The sequence below is a fragment of the Peromyscus eremicus genome, chromosome 1 (genome assembly GCF_949786415.1).
Source record: "Peromyscus eremicus chromosome 1, PerEre_H2_v1, whole genome shotgun sequence".
NCBI classification, from domain to species: Eukaryota; Metazoa; Chordata; class Mammalia; order Rodentia; family Cricetidae; genus Peromyscus; species Peromyscus eremicus.
Window position 1 is genome coordinate 151,205,772 of NC_081416.1, and position 12,086 is coordinate 151,217,857.

Genomic DNA, 12,086 nt, shown 5'->3' on the forward strand with positions numbered 1-12,086 from the left:
GTGCCTACTGTTCCAGAAATTTCTCTTCTCTCGCTGCATTAGTCTGATATTTCTCTGCCTCTGTGGACAGCGACACAACTGTGGGAAAATTGCCGTGGTGAATTCTGCCTCAGCCACTGCCATTTTGCTCCTCTGTCTCAAATACACATTTCTCTCGCTTCTTCCCTCCCTCCCTCTTTCTCTCCCTCCTTCTCTTTTTCTTTTTCTTTTTCTTTTTCTCTCTTCCTTCCTTCCTTCCTTCCTTCCTTCCTTCCTTCCTTTCGTTCGTTTCTTTCTAGATTTATTTATTATATATGTCTGCATATATGACTGCAGGCCAGAAGAGGGCACCAGATCTCATTACAGATGGTTGTGAGCCACCATGTGGTTGCTGGAAATTGAACTCAGGACTTCTGGAAGAGCAAGCAGTGCTCTTAACCTCTGAGCCATCTCTCCAGCCCCCCAGGCTTTTCTGTATAGGTATGCCACTCTGCTTTATCCATCATGTCAGGGTCTGACTCAAGGCTTTTTCATTATGACCCCTTTTCATAGAGAGAAGAACATCACTTTGAGAAAGCCTTATCTTAACCTTAGGAATCCTAACCTGGACACTGCACTGGGGACCAGGGATATAGCTCAGTTGACAGAGTGTTTGCTTAGCATTCATGAACCCTTAGGGGATCCTTTGAACTGTGTAAACCTGGTGATGGAGCACATTTATATTCCTTGCACTGGGGAAGTAGGGGCTGTCAGACCAGGTTCAAGACCAGTGCTGGCTATATAGTAAGTCGAGGCTAGCCTGGGATAAATGAGACCCTGTGTCACAATAAAACACACACACACACACACACACACACACACACACACACACACACAGAGAGAGAGAGAGAGAGAGATATGGATACATATGGATATATATATCCCTCACATTAAAATAATAGCAGCATTGTAATTTCTAAAGTACTAGGGGTATAGATCAGTTGGTAGAATGCTTACCAATATGAATGAAACCCTGGGTTCTATTCCCAGCACTTCATAAATTGGGTTTAGTGTCTCTTACAAAGTGCAGGCAGGAGGATCAGAAGTTCAAAGTCATCCTTGGATACATAAGGAGTTGTAGATCAGCCTTTGATAGTTGAGACAATGCCTCAGAAACAAAAACATTTCAGGTAAATGGATGGAGCTGTAAATAATCATCCCAAGTGAGCTAACCTGGTCTCAGAAAGGCAAACATCACATGCTTTATCTCTTTTTTTGGATGTTATCTCTGAATTTGTGTTTCAGTTAGAATTCTCACAGAGGGGAGGGATCAGGAAGGCACAACAGGTGGGGGTAGGTTTCAAGGGGGAGTGGGGAGTCAATTTTCTCTGAGGGTGTGAACCATGGTAGGTGGAAGAACACACATCCCAGATTTGGAGGACACAAACGGGACTTGGTGACTTTAGAAAGAGAGAGAGCATGGAGATGGGTGCACAGAGAGGTGGGAGGTGGATCTGGGAGAAGCTGGGGGGTGAATATGGTCAAATAAATTCTGTGAAATTCTCAAAGATTTCATAAAAATATTACTTTAAAAAGAAGGAGAGAAAAGGAGAAGAGGAGCAGGTTGGATGGATGAGCAGATGAAGAATCCTGGCACACACGTCTCACAGCCTGAGTTCGATCCCCAGAGCCCATGTACAGGTGAAAGAGGAGAACTGACCCCACTAGATACCCTTGGATCTCCACAGCTGTGTGGTGGTGTGTGCCACACATACACTGGCCACCAATAAAAAATGCTGGGGTCTGGAGAGATGGCTCAGTGCTTAAGGATGTAGTGTGTTGCTCTTCCAGAAGACCTGAGTTTGGTTCCCAGCACCACATTGGGAGGCTCAGAACACCTGTGATTCTAGCTCCAGAGGATCTGGCTTCCTCTCTGACCTCAGTGGGAGGCTGCATTCCCACATCCATGTAATTAAAAATAAAATAATAACAAAGGAGAAAATGAACCTGTTTCAGGCATTAGTGAGGCACAGTTTTAAATGTGTCTCTAAGGAAGTTTCCAGAGAAGAAGAGGGAAAGTTTCACCCTAAATATGGGTGACACCATGGCATGATCTCAGATGGGCACACATAAAAATAAACAATGAAATAAATCTAGTTTAGGTTAAGTAAATCTTAGTGTGCTTCTGTTGCTGTATATAATATTACCCTCTGGAAACTTTATAAAATGTAGAAGTATATTTACCTCATGATGCTACAGGCTGGGAAGTCCAAGGATGGAATCTGGTCCCTGGTGAGAGTCTTGTATCTCAGTCCCTCTGAGAACATCATACTGAGAGACAGATCAGGTCTGGTAGCTCAAGTCCCTTCCTCTTCTCACAAAGACATTAAAGTCATCATGGGGGTCCCATCTTTATGACCTTTTCTGATCCCTACTTAATTCTAAACCTCCAAAACCCACTGCCGGCTGAAGCTGGGGATGAAATTTCTAACGTGTGGACTTCTGGGGAGACATCCACATCACAGAGGCTTCTGTCTCTGTCGGGATTCTGTCAGGAAAGAACCCAGTCAGACAAGGTGGCAACAGCAGTGTTCCCCAAGGGGTGACAAGGTGCAGAGACACTGGAGCACCCCTGGACACAAAACACTGAATCCTATCAAAGGCTCTCTCATTTTCTGCATATTAGCAATAGAGCAAGGCTAGAGGAAGGACAGAGAAGTATGTCCCTGGGACTGGGCGTTGAGTGTTTAAGGTCTCATTCCACTTCTTGTTCTCTCTGTTTCCTGCTTGGGTTTGAGCTGCCTCCTCCCGCTGCCATGCTTTCCACTAGCTGCCATGTCTCCCCAGAACGATGGAATTTTTTTTAAGCTTTCTTTATTCTTCACGTCTTTCACATCATGCCTCCAAACCCCACCCATCTCCCTCTCCCACCAAAACAAAATAAAATAAAATTTTAGAGAAAAAAGGGGGAAATGGAATAAAGTGAAAATCTAGTCATGGAAGCTGCATTGTGACACAGTGAGTCATGAAGTAAACCCTTTATCCATACGTTTTTACATGAGGGTGTTCATCATAAAGAATTGTTGGTCTGGTTCAAGGTCCCTGGTCTCTGCTACATCCTTGACACTGGGCCATCACTGGGATTCTTCCCGGATATCCGTTTCTACTCTGTCTCCTGGAGATCCTGCAGCCCTGCATCTGCCAGATTGTCGACCCCCGTCCCTGTAGGGGTGGTTGTTGGGCTTGATGTTGGGCTTGGCCAACCCTGGTTCTGGGCCTGGGTAGTTCCAGGGTTGGTCAGACTGCCAGCTCTTCCCTGTCTTTCCCACCAGGGGGAGCTCTTCAGCACTGTCCTGGCTAGTTCACCCCTTGCAACACGGAACAATGGCCAAGGCCAGTTCTCCAGCTTTCAAGTCCTCAGGGTCAGTTCTCCCACACCTACATCTTCAGGCCCAGCTCTACTGTGTTGCCCAGGTGAGGTATAGGGGCCACTCTCCTGAGTGCTGCAGCTGATGAGGGGGCAGGGACAGCTCTCCCACTATTATGACCTCAGGGCAATCTGTTCCACGAACCTCAGGTGTTGATGGGTATAAGGTGGGGACATCTTTCCTCAACCCCTGCCAGTATATGACAGATGAGTAATGGGGACAGCTCTCCCATGCACACAACATTGGAACTGGCTCACCCACACCTCTGCCAGAAGGAATGATGGATTCTTATTCCTCTGGAATTATAACTAAAAATAATTTTTTCTTCAAGAAGTTTCTTTGTTTAAAATATTTGTTATTGAAACAGAAAGTAACTAAAAATCTGCATCTCTCAGAACACATTCCTGTCTTGTAACAGGCTCCCAGACCAAACTTGGCACAACTATCTCCATGATGGAAGCACCATTCAGGCCATAAAAACTCAGCACATTGACAGCATCACCTACCAAATCGAAAACAAAGACCTAATTCATCAAAGTTCTGGGACAGTCTCTAAATGTACTAACCTTACCTTTTGGTTTCTGCAGTTCTGCCTCTAGCTAACTACTGTTCTTGTTAAATAACTGAAGTGTGTTGACCCAGAACATGGTATTTGTCATGACCCTGAGAAAGGTTTGGAGCTTCAATGGGATTCCAAAACACCAAATGTGGTCACCATCTAGCTACTAAAGACATTTTCTTGGCTTTTGGTTTTTCATGAGACAGGTTCTTACTATCAAGAAAGGGTCTCACTGTATAGCTCTGGAACTCACTATGAAGACTAGGTTGTCCACAAGCTTACTGAGATCCACCTGGTCTGCCTTCCAAGTGCTGATATTAAAAGTGTGCACCAACACTCCCTTCTTTAATAAAGACTTTCTACTTAGACCTGTGTCTGGTAGTCTTCTCTGGTGGACACCCACAACATTCTTTAGTCAATGTACGAGTGCAGGTGAACCCTCCAGTGGAGGAAATTGTGAGGTGGCAGGTGAACAGAAGCATGGATCTGTTGAGGCACAATTTCCTAGGTTGTTTCCTAGGATTTCACAAATCCGTAGTTTCACAATGGGACTGTGAGTGAACATAAATGGGCCTGTTGCATCCCACCCTTTCCTTTATTCATTATCTCTCCTTTTCCAGGACACTGAATGTCTTCTACAGTATCAATTCAGTGCATAGCTGAAGTCACTGTAGGTTTAGGACCCAAGGAACCAAGTGACCAGTCACCTCAGGACCATGCTCTTTGCAAATCCACTTTGCAAATGATCTATGATGGGAACTCAGGGTCAAGGCCTCTCCTGGACAGGTTCTCTGGTGTTTTGTAATAGGGATTTCTCTTGGAGATAAGCATGGCAGGCTACCATAGGGACAATGTTCAGGTTTTTGTTGCCAGGAGCTGGATTGCTGTGACCCATGGCCTTCTTCCAAACTAAGCCACCCATCCTAGAATTCCCATAAGCCACCCTTCATCTTTGCTAGGGGTGGACCAATTTCCAGAAAGTACACTGATGGAGTTCTGAAATAGAGAGCTGGAATAATCATAGCACTGGCTGAAGGCTGCTATGCTCTGGGTGTTTGTCCTTGAATGACTCCTACAGACTCTCTTAGGCTCTCTGTAGACGCTCCACATCTCTTTCAGAGAAATGGACTTTGACATAGATTGTATCTTCTTCCTGGGCAACAGCATCCTTCCTTGGGTGGGTAATGATCATGACAGAAGGAATGGGTTGACTGTGGCTCTCTGACACATGGATCCCATTCCTTAGGGTGAAACTTGAACCCACTGTCCTGTATTTAAGGATCTCTGAGGGCAGAGTTGCCTGAAGGTACTTATGTACAGTCTTTTGTTTTGTTTGTTTTGTATAGTTTTAAATCACTCAGGACCTCACATGTGCGAAGCAAGCAATACACCACTGAGCCATGGTGGTGTCATCTCTGAAAACAAATTCTTGCTTATAAGCACTTTTTATTAGAGCTATTTCAAAAAACATGTTACATCCATATCTGTCCACGTTAACCAACATTTCTCTTTTCTTCACACCTTGACAACTTCACACTTCTCTCCTAACTGCTTTGAAGAGTAGACTGAGCCCTGTTGGAGAAAACCAGCAAGGCATCCCCATGATTCACCTTACAGTCTACTTGATCTTTGGGGAGGGTTTCATCCTGGCTTCTGGGTTTTGGCCACTCCATGGAGCCCCCAACTTGTGAAGAGGGGAGGCTGCTGCCTCTGTCCAGAGTTCTGAATATTCAATTCCTAGGCTCCCTCTCTCGGATTGGCTTTCAGTGCACAGCCTTCATTCAGTGACCAGAACCAGCCTCCCTGGATCCTCTCCCTGGTAACAAGATCTCACTAGTCCCCCTTACCATGCTAACCCTGCCAGCATCACTGACAGTCCTTGGTGCTCTACAGGCTGCTTTCCCAGTGTTCTGTCCAAGCACAGTTCATGGTCCATCCGAAGCTCTCTGTATTGGTCTAATAGCACTGGCTGCTGCTGTGGACTGGTTCCATGAAAAGATTTCACCATAGTTCTGAAACCAGCACCCTCACCCATGTCTTAGGCATCATGACATCTTAAAAAATAATTCATCTTATATCAAACACAGCTGTCCTGTGTGTCATTCATTTTCCCCACTAATCTGTCCTAGGGGTGTTTGCTTCCAAGACAAATGCTGTAAAAGTTTCCTAGCATGAGCTTAGCTTCTGCATTGGAATTTGCAGGTGAAAAAACAATCCCAGCAATTAGCACATTGTGCCTTGGCTATATGCATCTTCTGGCCATTCTTAATGCACCATCTCCTTACCTTTCCAATTTGGTCTTTATTCCAGCAATTTCAGAGCTTGTTCCACAGTACGTACACATCACTGTCTCCTCACCCATCCCTTCAAAACTCTTTTTTTTTGTTTATCATTTCCATCAATAATAACAGACATTTGCAGTTTAAACAAGTAGAAGAAAAATTAGTAAGTAAAGATAGAAAGGGAGGGAGGAAAAAAGGAAGGAAGGAAGGAAGGAGGGAAGGAAGGAAGGAGGAAAGAAAGGAAGGAAGGAAGACAGAAATGACTGCAGCAGCATCTGTACACATGTACACCAGCAAACCAACTACCCAGTCAAACATCCAACAGTTCGAGGTCTTTCCAAGTCTCTAGAATGTACCTTGATTGAACTAAGCCCCAGGGTGTTTTAATGTGAGGGAATTGGTGTCCACCAAATGGATTATATTCTGAAGCCATGTGTCTAGGTTGAGCACTAGTTTGTGTGTGGGATTCTTTCTGGGTGGGATTAGCATTAGAATTGGTGAACTCAGCAAAGTAGATTGTCCTTTTCTGTGTCTGGGCATCAGCTAAGCCAATGAGAACCTGAGCCCATCAGCTACCTAGGACTCCAGCAGAGAGAAGGGGGAGGAGGGAGGAGGAGGAGGAGGGAGGGAGGGAGAGAGGGAGGGAGAGAGAGAGAGAGAGAGAGAGAGAGAGAGAGAGAGAGAGAGAGAGAGAGAGAGAGATTATTTCCAGCCTTATTTCATGGCTTCAATACATGTGCCTCACCATTTAGACAAGTGGAGATACTTGCCCTTTTTGCTTTACAAGAGTTTCTAGTGTAGCCCTGATTAACCTGGTACTTGTTCACTCTATAGACCAGGCTGGCCTTGGACTCAGTGATGCACCTGCCTCTGCCTCCTGAGTGCTGGAATTAAAAGGCATGTACCACCTTAATACCTGCCTGCTTTTTGCCTTTTATTTGTTTTAAGACAGGTTCTCATTTTGTAGCCAAGGCTATCTCAGAACTCATGTACCTCCAATCTCAGCCTCCTAAATGTTGGGTTAGCACCATTTCTTGGCTGCTACTTGTCATTTTAACCATACATTGAATGAGGAAATATTTAGAACCCTCGGTTAGGTCCTTCCATGTGTTCTGTTGGCAAATATTTATACAGACTTACTGTGTGCTGGGTGGGCTGGTAAGTTTGAAATGTCAAGTTTTCATAACCTAGAATTACCTGAGCTGGAAGTCTGAACTGAAGAATTACCTAGACCAGATTGGCTTGTGGGGCTTGTCTGGGGGGGGGGGGTTTTCTTGATTGTCGACTGAGGTGGGAAGACCCACCCAGAAAATGAGATGTTCCCTTTCATGTGCTGGCCCCAACTGTGTAAGAGTGAAGAAAGCTAACGGAGAGCAGAGACAAGCAAACAGCATGGCTGCACTCATTCTCTCTGCCTTTGACCAGATGTGGTGTGACCAGCTGTCTCACACTCCTACTGCTGTGACTCCCCGGCAATCATGAAGTGTCACCTACAACTGTGAGCCAAATAAACCCTTTCCTCCTCTGAGTCTCTCTTCATCAGGGTGTTTTAGACGCCTGGGTGGGCATTGTTTCAAGGAACAGGGATTCCTTGTACGGAACTACTGTGAACAAGACCTTGGCCTTTAGGAGTCTGGCCTTTTGGAACTGTGTCCATGTCCTATTAGGGTTTCTACTGGTATGACGAAACGCCATGACCAAAAACAAGTTTGGGAAGAAAGGGTTCATTTCAGCTTACAGCTTGCAATGTATCATCCAGGGAAGTTAGGGCAGTGAGGTAAAAAAACTTGCCAAAATACAAGCATTTTACGTAATTTGGAACAAAACTATTATGGACAAGGAAACACTTGTCCATATGCTCTCTCTTTCTTTCTTTCTTTCTTTCTTTCTTTCTTTCTTTCTTTCTTTCTTTCTTTCTTCCATCCTTTCTTTCTTTCTTTCTTTCTCTCTCTCTGTCTCTCTGTCTCTTTCTTCCTTTCTTTCTTTCTTTCTTTCTTTCTTTCTTTCTTTCTTTCTTTCTTTATTTATTTATTTCTTTCTTTCTTTCTTTCTGGTGAAGGACATTGAACTCAGGGTCTCACACATGCTAGACAAACACTCTACTGCTGAACTATAGCCCCAACCTGTAACTGTTTATTTACCAGGAAGGATTGAGCAAGACGGATTCTGACAAAGCTTGTTGGATTTAACAGCTCTCTTCTCATCAGTGTTAAGTAGAGAGAGAGCAGCTGCTCCATGGCAGCAAGGTCCTGGCAGCCCTACCTCCTCTGGGACCTCAGCTAGAGAAAGGGACAGAGCTGGCACTCTTTTCCAGAGAGTGCTGCTCTTGCTGTACTCCTGAGATCCATTTCATATATGGTTGGTAAGTTCTAGTGGGGGAACAATTACATTCTGATTACAAACTCTGATAGTTTGCTCTCTAAAGATAGGGACTCATGTCTCGCCCACGCTGGCCTGGAACCAGCTTTGTAGCCATGGATCTGAAACTTCTGATCCTTCTGCCTCCACCTCCCAAGTGCTGGGAATACAAGCCTATGTTGCTGGGCTAGCTTTGTGTGGTGGTGCTGGGGATGGAAGCCATGGCTGCAGACACTCTGGGAATGTGGACTATTGCTTGACTTCCAGTTCCAGCATTTCTGTATCTTTGGGGTCTGAGCTAAGTGGAAGAGGAACTCAGGAAAGGCTAGTTGATCAGCTTTAGTCAGCTTCACTAGGTACAAATGGGCTGCAAGCCAGCAATTCCCTGGAACTCTTGGTTATGCAGTGATCTGGCAAAGAGTCCTAAAGCCTGTTATTCTTGTCCTTGCAGCAGAGATTCGGAGATGAAGAGGAATGCAGGTTAGATTGTCTGTACTAGTCAAAGTGTGGGTCTGTCTTTTTTGTTGTTGTTGTTTGAGACAAGGCTCATCTATGTAGCCTTGGCTGGTCTAGAATTTGCCTAGTAGACCAGGTTGGCCTCAGAATCAGAGATCCACCTGTCTCTGCCTTGGAGTTCAGGGATTGAAGGTGTGTGCCCCATGCCCCACCTGTGGGTCTGTTTTGACTGCTCTTTCTGGTCCTGCAGCACCATGAGGCTTGCCACAATCCTTGTCTTTTGCTCTTTATTTGTGGGAGTCAGTGGTGATGGCTGGTATTCGTTCTTCAAGGAAGCCATACAAGGTAAGAATTTGGAGATGATGGGCACATTTAACAGTGCCAGAGATGCCCTCTGAGCAGAGGCCACATACCTGTAGGGTGCAGACACACCTTTAAAAACTACAAATGAGTCAGGGCAGGGGTGTGGCTTTCTGTGGCTTCCCCTTTCTACACTGGTCACTTGGCACCCTCTGAGGATCTTCAGACACAGTTGACAAGGTCCAGCCTGTATTGCTGATGCTGATCTGGAGGGATCAGAATTTCCAGAGAGTGTGCTCCACAGAGGGAATTCACAGACAGCAAATTTCCCAGTCTCAGAGTGTTAGTGGACACTCAGTGTGTCTCCAGAGGCACATGAACTTAGCAAATATGCACATGACTACAGATAGTACTTTCTACAAAATTCCCATCCTATTCTAGACAAACAGCCAAGAGCAAGCATGCAGAATTCGTGGAAATTCAGCATTGCCATGTCACGTATTTCGATACCACAGTCTACTTATAGTCTATACTGGTCACCCCACCACCATGTGTTCCCCTCAAACAGAAGCCAAAATACAGCCTCTTCCCTGTGTTGCTTATGAGGGATTTTGTCACCGGGGTGAGCAAAGTCGTGTTTTCCTAGTGGCCGTAGTTAAAGTGCTTTATCCTTCTCTTCTCACTTGCACAAACTGTCCCAACATCTTCACCTGGGATGTCATTGTCCCTTGTTTGTGCTCCTACTTGACAGCTCCCTCTTTTCTTTGTGCAGAGCACACACAGCTCCATATAAGTCATGGCCCAGGACATAGAAACTGTCAATCAGTCCCCCCCCCAATCTAATCCTTGGAGAAGTGCCCACCTTATGGTCACCAGGGAAGCCCTCCCTGGGGACATACACTCACCTACATGGACCATTTCAAAGGATTATGCTGTCAAGGGTGGAAATGTGAAAAGCCACGGGCTTGCATTCCTCTACCTCTGCAATGACCCCAGGTTCACCTTTGTTTCCTTCCTTTGTAGGGACTTGGGACTTGTGGAGAGCCCATCGGGACAATCTAGAAGCCAATTACCAAAATTCAGACAGATACTTCTATGCTCGGGGCAACTTTGAGGCCCAACAAAGAGGAGCTGGGGGCGTCTGGGCTGCTAAAATAATCAGGTGATGGTCCTGCCACGTCACGCCTCTCTCACTATTCCTGACTGTGGCCTCTCCTACTCTCTGTGCTTACAGGGTCTGGGTGGTCTGGAGAGGAAGAAAGGAAGAGAAAGGATGGAGAGTGGGGATGGATCCACACACAAAGAAAAAGTGAAACCCAAGAAGGGCTCTCAAATGCATCTTGTCACAGGGTGTGGAAAGGACAAGCAGGCTGAGGTCCTTGCCCAAGAGGTTGATATTTCCTCTTCCCTGTGCCTAAGTTTTTACTCCTCCAGTATTTTCTGGGTCATTTTCTGGTAGGAGAGGAGGAGAAAGCTTGGAGGTGGGGCTATCTCACTCTGGGATTCATCTCTTGTCTCCCTTCCTTCGATTTCAGCACCAGCAGGAAATACTTTCAGGGTCTCCTAAACCGATATTATTTTGGAATGAAGGACCATGGATTGGAAAGCCTGGAATCTACCCGGAAAGCCGAGGAATGGAGTCGAAGTGGCAAAAACCCTAATCACTTCAGACCCCAGGGCCTGCCTGAGAAGTTCTGAGCCTGCTACACAGGCTGCACTGAGGAGACTAGGCTGTGAGCCGCATCCCTCTCCCCTTGACAGGATGTCACCGGTGTCCACAGGAATCACAGAGAAGCTAGAGATGCCCACCAAATACTTGTGGATGGAATTTGTTGATGGAAATGTGGAACTGTCAGAAATAACTTTCTGGGAAGAATTGCTATGTATCACACAGAAGGTAAGTAGAGGAGGAGCTGTGACCACCAGGAAGTAGCCTGAAACCATGCAGGCCCCTCACCCCACCCCACCAAATCTGCTCTAGCCTTTAGCCACACCAGCTTCCCCTGACAAGCAGGCCTGAGGTAGTAGAGTGTTGCCAGCCATGTCAGCCGCCTCCACAAGTGAAATTTACTCTGAGATGTGCCCTGGTCAGCTGTCCATCAATTCCTCCTTGATATAGATCAGATGTGTTTCCCTATTCCCAACATCTTCTGGTCATACCAGGGCCTCGATGTTGTGCTATTGTTGTTAGCAGGCTTTTCTGTGTAGTGATGTCACTTTGTTTATCTATCATGTCATGGTCTCACGCAAGGCTTTCTCACCTATGTCCCCTTTTCATAGAGAGAAGAACATCACTCTGAGAAAGCCTTATCCTAACCTTAGGAATCCTAACCTAGACACTGCACTGGGGACCAGGGATATAGCTCAGTTGACAGAGTGTTTGCTTAGCATTCATGAACCCTTAGGGGATCCTTAGAACTGTGTAAACCTGGTGATGGAGCACATTTATATTCCTTGCACTGGGGAAGTAGGGGCTGTCAGACCAGGTTCAAGACCAGTGCTGGCTATATAGTGAGTTGAGGCTAGCCTGGGATAAATGAGACCCTGTGTCACAATAAAATACACACACACACACACACACACACACACGCACACGCACACGCACACGCACACGCACATGCACAGATATGGATACATATGAATACATACCCCTCACATTAAAATAATAGCATTGTAATTTCTAAGGTACTGGGGGTATAGATCAGTTGGTAGTTTACCAATATGTATGAAACCCTGGGTTCTATT

At 45.7% G+C, this 12,086-nt stretch overlaps 1 protein-coding gene across 1 annotated transcript; it reads left to right on the forward strand.

The window, feature by feature from the left end:
* The first annotated feature begins 8,690 nt into the window (after positions 1–8,690).
* On the forward strand, positions 8,691–11,798 carry LOC131919881 (serum amyloid A-4 protein-like). The gene is made up of 3 exons (XM_059274323.1): positions 8,691–9,386; positions 10,365–10,503; positions 10,877–11,798. Exons 1-3 carry the CDS (start codon positions 9,245–9,247, stop codon positions 11,037–11,039), a joined length of 444 nt encoding a protein of 147 aa, XP_059130306.1. The 5' UTR covers positions 8,691–9,244; the 3' UTR covers positions 11,040–11,798.
* The last annotated feature ends 288 nt before the right edge of the window (positions 11,799–12,086 follow it).